The sequence below is a fragment of the Atractosteus spatula genome, chromosome 22 (genome assembly GCF_055471065.1).
Source record: "Atractosteus spatula isolate fAtrSpa1 chromosome 22, fAtrSpa1.hap1, whole genome shotgun sequence".
NCBI lineage: Eukaryota > Metazoa > Chordata > Actinopteri > Semionotiformes > Lepisosteidae > Atractosteus > Atractosteus spatula.
In genome coordinates this window covers 3099721-3107817 of record NC_142727.1, presented here as the reverse complement: position 1 = coordinate 3107817, position 8097 = coordinate 3099721, and the positions used below count along the sequence as shown (strand labels likewise).

The 8097-nt window shown below is 48.6% G+C and overlaps 1 protein-coding gene across 1 annotated transcript; it reads right to left on the bottom strand.

Annotated features, from left to right (window-relative positions):
- Positions 1 to 1235: 1235 nt before the first annotated feature.
- opn9 (opsin 9) lies at positions 1236 to 7425 on the bottom strand. Its single transcript, XM_088939956.1, has 8 exons — positions 7311 to 7425; positions 5915 to 6065; positions 4498 to 4637; positions 3735 to 3873; positions 3382 to 3496; positions 3144 to 3224; positions 2325 to 2769; positions 1236 to 1507 (listed from the first exon to the last, which is right to left on the bottom strand). Exons 1-8 carry the CDS (start codon positions 7423 to 7425, stop codon positions 1236 to 1238), a joined length of 1458 nt encoding a protein of 485 aa, XP_088796082.1.
- Positions 7426 to 8097: the final 672 nt, after the last annotated feature.

The window sequence follows — 8097 nt, the reverse complement described above, 5'->3', positions numbered from 1 at the left end:
TCCTGACCAAGCAGGGTGTACCCCGCCTTGCACCCGTTAGGCTCTGGGTTCCCCCAAGTCTCTGGACTGGATGAATTAAAGGATGGATGAATTACATCATACCCAGTTGAAAGACAAATGACAGTTTAGGATCGTTCTGTTTATTGTGAACATTCTTGTCCATCAGTCAGCTAGCATAGCCAGCATGCAAGAAAACAGAGACTGAGATGCAGGCAGAAGGATACTGTAGACAAGCGCAAATGCTGAGAGAGAGCAAGAAAATGCAGACTGTGCTCCCACTACCAGTGCCGACAAGCAGAGACAGAGAGGCGCTTTTCTGCTGCACTGTGAGAAATACTCTGGGATTAGACAGACATGCTTCCCTAAAATAATGAATCTTATCCCAGAATTCCCACACCTGCCAGAATCACAACGGTTTCCAGTCCTACTGGGAGAGGGGGGGAGGAAACTCAACAGAGTTGCATTACAGAGTGTGATCTCCTGTCCCAGCCTGAGGAACAGACAGTGAGCTTGTCTCTCAATAATAATAATACAGTGTGTGATCTCCTGTCCCAGCCTGAGGAACAGACAGTGAGCCTGTCTCTCAATAATAATAATACAGCGTGTGATCTCCTGTCCCAGCCTGAGGAACAGACAGTGAGCATGTCTCTCAATAATAATAATAATAATACAGTGTGTGATCTCCTGTCCCAGCCTGAGGAACAGACAGTGAGCTTGTCTCTCAATAATAATAATACAGTGTGTGATCTCCTGTCCCAGCCTGAGGAACAGACAGTGAGCCTGTCTCTCAATAATAATAATACAGTGTGTGATCTCCTGTCCCAGCCTGAGGAACAGACAGTAAGCCTGTCTCTCAATAATAATAATAATAATAATAATAATAATAATAATAATAATACAGTGTGTGATCTCCTGTCCCAGCCTGAGGAACAGACAGTGAGCCTGTCTCTCAATAATAATAATAATAATACAGTGTGTGATCTCCTGTCCCAGCCTGAGGAACAGACAGCAGTCTGTCTCTCAATAATAATAATAAAGTGTGTTTGTCCCGGTATGGTGCATCACACAAATGACATAGCAGGAGCTCCCCTTCCCTTGCTGCCCTGTTCTTTCCTCCTCTTTCTCTCAATCCCAGTGCCTCTTCCTCTCCTTTACTACCTTCCTCTCTCTCTCTCTCTCTCTCTCTCCTTTTTGTCTGTTTCCCTTCTTCACCACCCCCCTCCGCCTCTTGTCTCTCACACCCTGTTTTCCTCGTGGCACGTTAGCATGCTGTTAGCAGGAGACTGTCCTCTTCCTCCTCCTCCTCCTCCAGGCCTGCCTCTCTTCTCCTCTCCTCCTCTCTGCAGGTTCCGCTGGGTGTCCAGGTCTCCCATGTCCAGAGATGCCCCTCTCGCCAGGTCCGGCCAGCTCACTCCCTGCCTCTCCCTGTCTGTGACCCAGGACCCAGTGTCGGTGCCGCACCCCCAGCTGCGGCTGGAGGACAGACTGAGGCTACCGCGTCTTCCCCCTGTGAGAGAGTCAGAGGGGGCTTGCCATGACTGCTCGCTAAATGTTACTGCTTCGTCAATGCCCATACAGCTCCTTAAGTCAATTTGAGAGTGGGGAAAGAAAGACACCAGGAGCAGAGAGACTCCCGAAGAACGACAGGTTCTGTGCCTAACAGCCTGGCCTTAGTGATCTGACTAAACTTGCCAGCAGCCATATCACCCTGCAGATCACCACTGGCAGCCCCCTGGAGTTCAGCAGGTGTGAGCCTGACCAGTACCTGGATGGGAGACCTCCTGGGAAAAACAAAGGCTGCTGCTGGAACAGTTAGTTAGTGAGGCTAGCAGGGGGCGCTCACCCTGCGTTCTGTGTGGGTCCTAATGCCCCAGTAAAGTGATGGGGACACTAGACTGTAAAAAGGCACCGTCCTGACTCTCTGTGGTCATTAAAAATCCCAGAGTGTTTCTCGAAAAGAGTAGTGGTGTTACCCTGGTGTCCTGTCCAAATTTCCCCTTGGCCTTTACCAGTCATGGCCTCCTAATAATCCCCATCTCTGAACTGGCTTCACCACTCTGCTCTCCTCCCCACTGAGAGCTGGTGTGTGGGGAGAGGACTGGAGCATCATCCAGGTGGATGCTGCACACTGGTGGTGGTGGAGGGGATCCCCATTACCTGTAAAGCGCTTTGAGTGGAGTGTCTAGAAAAGTCTATATAAGTGTAAGGAATTGTTATTACTTATTTTATTATTATTTATTTATTATTATGCTTAAGTCCAGTGTAAAGACAGAGAGAAACAGACTACATTCACAATTCATTCTGGTTGTGTCAACACTCCTCACCTCCAGCTCTCTCTGATCCGCTCTCCTCCCTTCCCTCTCTCCCTCGGCTCCTGATCCTTCTCTTCCTCCTCCTCCTTCCCCCCAGAAGCAGATCGGACACGTCGGCCCTGAATTCCTTGCTCATCGCCTGGTAGATGAAGGGATTGATCACACAGTGGGACTTGGCGAGGAGCGCCGGGATCACAGACACCTCCGGAGGCAGCGAGCTCAGGCCTGCATCAGATCCATAGCTCGGACTGGTTGTCCAGCGCGAATCCGATGTCCAGTTGCCGTACTCGGATTCCCAGCTCAGGGACTCTGCCTGTTCTGTGGAGTTTGAGGAGCCAGCTGCTCCTCTTCCTTCTCCCTCACTCCTTCCTTTGATTCCTCCAAGAGCAGAGTAAAGGGACACAATGACATAGGGAGTCCAGGCCAGGAGGAAGGTGGAGCAAATGACTGCAGTGATCTGGAAGAGAAGACAGAGAAGGAAGGGAAAGGGATACAGGTACCAACATCCTGGTTGATGAGGTCTTCTGGGTCCAAACAGACCCACAGAACTGAGACATCTGTCCCATTACAGATTCAGCATGTCCACAGGGACTAGAAGAGTCTAGAGCCCTGTGAATGGGCTGTGTCAGTGTGTCCACGGGGACTAGAAGAGTCTAGAGCCCTGTGAATGGGCTGTGTCAGTGTGTCCACGGGGACTAGAAGAGTCTAGAGCCCTGTGCCTGGGCTGTGTCAGTGTGTTCACAGGGACTAGAAGAGTCTAGAGCCCCGTGACTGGGCTGTATCACTGTGTCTAGACGAGAAGAGTCTAGAGCTCTCTCCCTGCGTTCATACCTTAGTCAGTCTCATCTCCTTACTGAAATGAGTGACGGCAGAAGAGGGAATCGCTGCCAACGAGCGCCCAGAGCGGCGCACCTGGAGAGAAAACAGATAAGAACACACGGCATTGCTTCCCGAGTCTCATCCCAGCCCCACTCTCTGGCCTCCGCGCTTGTGTCTAGAGCAGAGGTGTGCTTCTATACGAGACGCTCTGTCCATCAGGCTGCGCCCCTGTTATCTCTCTCTCTCTCACCTGTATCAGGATAGCAAGGTATGACCCTGCGATGGTGAGGGTGGATAGCCCGAAACACAGCGTCATGATCAGACCCACGTACAGCCTGTCAGTGCGGGAGAAACGCATCCTCCACCTGGGAGAGACGAGAGAGGAGGGTAGAGGCTGCGCAAAAGTCAAAGAGACAGCCAAGCATGGAAAAACAGGGAGAAAAAGGTGCACACACAGAGAGAGAGAGACAGAAGAGAGGGACACAGAGAGATAGACAGGCACACAGAGTACTGGAAGGGAGAGGTGGATACAGAAATAGAAAAAACGGATTCACAGATGAGGAGGCAGACAGGCACACTCAGAGGAAAGGAGACAGGCAGTACCAGTCTATAGTACAGCTGGTTCCAAATGGCTCTGGTCCATAACTGCCAAACCCGAACACTGGCAGCAAGGCCCAGGTGACAGTGTAGAGCCACACACCCACAATCAACAGCCCGATGTGCCTGCTCTCTACCCACTGGCCTGAGAGAGAGACGGGACAGTCAGGCAGAGACCCGGCAGTGCCACATCGTCCGCCGCAGGCAGACGGGCACACAGGAGGGTTATTGTGTCCGTCGGTATCACAGGCGTTCAGCTGGGGATGAGTGCACAGTCGGTGAGACACACAGTCGAGCGGCCATTGACACACAGCCGGTCGGCCAAGGTGTTGTGAGGTCAGTCAGTGAGGTCAGGATGTTATGTGGGGCGACCAGTCAGCGAGATTAGTGTGCCAGTGAGGTTAGTAGGATCAACGTGTCACCGAGGTCAGTAAGTGAAGCCAGTGAGGTCAGTGTGTCAGTGAGGTCAGTCAGTCAGTGAGGTCAGTGTGTCAGTGAGGTCAGTCAGTCAGTGAGGTCAGTCAGCCAGTGAGGTCAGTCAGTGAGGTTGGTATGATAATGAGGTCAGTCAGTCAGTGAGGTCGGTGTGACAATGAGGTCAGTCCGTGTGGTCAGTGTGCCAGCAGGATGAATGTATCAGTGAGGCCAGTCAGTGAAACCAGTGGGATCAGTCAGTGAGATCAGTGTGTCAGTGAGGTCAGTGAGGTCAATCAGCACATTCAAACAGTGAGCCCAATGCGCTGGTGCAATCAGTCAGGGAGGTTAGTACCGTAGCGGATGCTGCAGATCTTGAGGCAGCGGTCCAGACTGATGAGCGCGGTGGTGATGAGGCTGCCGATCCCAAACACGAAGCCCTGCACCCCATACCACACGCACCCGGCATGACCCCACATCCAGCTATGGGCCAGGCTGAGGAGAGCAAGGAGAAGGAATGCCCAGTGAGGCAAAGCGCCCCTACTGTTCTTCCAGAGGAACTGCATCTCATTGGAATCTCTCTCTTAAGAAACACTTCAGGGTTGACTTAGAAAAACAACACGCTGTATGTGACTGTGTGCTGACACACTGACCTCACACAGACTGGTGTCTGCACACTGACACACCATCTACACATTCAAGGATAATATTCAGACAATCAAAATACTACACACGTTTGCATGATTTCTGCTTAGACAGATGCTGTTGTGGGTCTGAAGGTTGATTTTTATATCTAAGGTTTATACACCCCTGGGTCGAACACACGTGGCCAAGTGTTACTGGGATGATGGTGTGTGTCAGTCAGTCAGCCAGGAGCAATGACCCCTGGGATATGAAACCCTGATATGGTTCCTCTTCTCAGTCTTAAATGCAGTCCTCTTTAATTTCCTGTTGAGTCCCATAGCCTGTGTTTCCATGCTCTGGGTTTTCAGGATGTGCATTGGGCTGAGCCTACTGAAACCTTTTCAGAATTTCAAATATTTGCTTTGTATCTCCTGACAATGATCAAAGACCGAAGGTATTCAGTTCCATTATCAGTGTTTAAAGCCAGGGAGTATTCTGCCCCACTTTTCCCAGACTAGAGTAATGAGGGCGTTTTGCTCTGTGTAATGTTGTGACTTGATTGACGTCGCTTGAAAACCTATTGCGTCTTTCTTATTGCTTCCCCCTAATTGATTGTACACTGTGTCTGTTTGCAATAGCTGAGGTCACTTCCTTTTTGTTCTGTGTCAGGTTCGGTTTGAAGGCTCATTAAAGGGCCTCTGGTCTCAGATCTGCTCAGTTGGCTTTTTCTGTGGCTCTCCTGTGTCTGCTAGAAAGCAGGCTGGAAGTGGACCAGCTCAGGAGATGGGATGTGCTGATCTCTACAGATCCTGGAAGATTTGGCTGAGGGGTTTCAAACCATATGTGCTGTAGTTTCCAGCCACTGCTACTGTGCTGTAGTGTCCAGTCAGTCAGTCAGTGTCTCTGTGCTGTAGTGTCCAGTCAGTCAGTCAGTGTCGCTGTGCTGTAGTGTCCAGTCAGTCAGTGTCACTGTGCTGTAGTGTCCAGTCAGTCAGTCAGTGTCGCTGTGCTGTAGTGTCCATCTGATATGAGACATTTTCCAGTCGGTTAGTGTTAATGTGTAGTGATATGGTAATACAGAAGTTATTCTTCATGCACAGGGTTTTCTTAGTAATAAATAATCATTGAAATAAGAACAAATCACTAGCCTGGAAGAGATGAGAAAGGGCGCCCCCAACAGGGAATATCCAAAGTCACAGACAGCCAGGTTCATGGCCATGAGTTCCTGTGGCCTGAGGTGGCTGCGCTTCCGACTGAACACAGTCAACACCACTCCGTTACCTGCCACTGACAGCACACCTGAGAGAGATTAACACACTGTCACTGCCACTGACAGCACACCTGAGAGAGATTAACACACTGTCACTGCCACTGACAGCACACACGCCCCAGACAGATCATGTGGTGGCAGTGAATGCCTTGTGTGTTTGTATTTACTAATTCAGTACAGCCCTTTATTTCAGTTTGCCTTTGGCACAGAAACATCCCTCTGTATGCATTTTACTGTGCATTACCACATGTCAATAAGAACTTGGGACTGATCTAATAATAATCGTCATTCATATCAGTGCTCCCCACCTCAGGCTGTGCATTGACGTGTGGAGTCAGGAAGACTGTCTTTCTCAATTAACCCATACTTTGACTAGAATGATCTACCAGCTTTTTGAACAGCTCTTTTTTGCATCTTAACTAAATCATAGTACTTTTTGTACAGGTCTGAATTCCGTATAGTTTATATCATATTGTACTGGGACTGTAGCCCCTATTGTAAAGAGACTGTTCCACTGTAAAAGAAGTATCTCCTATTACTACAGGCCCATACTGTAAAAAGGGTGTTTTACTGTACTTCTATAGTAATTCAAGTATTCTATGGCAGTGTGTTCCACTGCCACCACTGTCAGCTTCAGAATGGGGACTATACACCTTTCCTGCTGTATGAGATCTTTAACTATTAAAATAATTAAATACTAATTAAGAATACAGGTCCTTACGTAGAAAGTATGTCAAGGACAGTACATACAAGATTTGCCAATAACCGGACGTCATACTGCCACTGCCTCTCTTGCTGCTAATTTTAGTAAATCTGAAGCTATTTCTACTAATACTGTAACAGCTAATAGATCTACTACTATTACTCTTGATACTAGTATTACTAATTATTGCAGTACTCCTAATAGTATTAGTACAATTAGAAATGATGGTTGGCCGTCGTGTCCGAAGACACCTGTGCGGGAGAGCTTTTATATATGTCCCCGTCACTATACTGGGGCATTAGGACCCACACAGACCGCAGGGTGAGTGCCCCCTGCTGGTCCCACTAACACCATTTCCAGCAGCAGCCATGGTTTACCATGAGCTGCGGGGTGATATGGCTGCTGGCTACAATTAGAATTACAGCTATTATTATTATTATTACTGCTGCAACCAGTCCTAGTGCTTCTGTTAGTGCTACTAGTGCCACTACTCATAAAGGTCTTGTAGTCTAATCTAGTGCAACTACTACTGCTACTGTGCTTAAAGACAGTCATGCTGAAGGACACTCACCAGTCAGGGAGAGGTAGACAGCAATGCCGACATCGGTGCTGGGGGACAGGCGGGAGAGGAAGGGGTGAGGAAGAGTGAGCGCCCCCTCTGTCGAGCTGTTTCCGTCGCGCGGCATTGCCTGGAACAGAGAGGGAGAGAGTGGTGTCTCACAGTGCGATTTCTCTCAAGACTACGGGATCCTTTTCAATGTGCACAAAAAGGACAAGAAAAACAATTGCCAAGCTCCAAGCGAGCCTGTGTCACTACCATACCTACTGCACAGCAGAACTCATAAAATAAGTAAGATTAAATCTTTAAAAAATACATCAATCGATTTCCTAAGAACTATTTTTTTTGTTTCCATGCAGTGTGGTTTTTCTGTATTCAGATAAAAAAAATACATATACAAAAATACTTGTGCAAACGTGGAAACTGTTTTTCCCCCAAACTCTTCGAACCCCCCCCCCTCCTTCCAAGTCCCTAATCCTAGCAAATCTTTTTTTTCTAGATTTGAGTGCCTTTCCTGGAACAAAAACAACCCACGAGCCCCCTCCTGCTCCACCCTCTGCCTCTGAATCTATTAAGTCAAATGATCCTTCTGCAAAAGACATCACGGAAAATTAAACAAGCTCAGAAAAATAAGTCTAAGTACGGACAGATGATCTAAGAAACAACCCCATGATAAATTAGTGGTCTTTTTTCATTGCCTTTGCTGCAAACAGACTGCCAATGTTCCTGTTGCTCGTTCAGACTCGTCAGACATGGGTTTTGTAAGAAGTACGTCACTGCATCAAGGGAACAGGGGCAG

Excerpts from the sequence above, each read along its gene's own strand:
- opn9 (XM_088939956.1), bottom strand. The coding sequence starts at position 7,425 with ATGCCGCGCGACGGAAACAGCTCGACAGAGGGGGCGCTCACTCTTCCT. Across the intron at positions 6,066-7,310 it reads TGTCTACCTCTCCCTGACTG|GTGTGCTGTCAGTGGCAGGT; the intron begins GTGAGTGTCCTT and ends AATCTCTCTCAG. Across the intron at positions 4,638-5,914 it reads CCCTTTCTCATCTCTTCCAG|CCTGGCCCATAGCTGGATGT; the intron begins GCTAGTGATTTG and ends TGCTCTCCTCAG.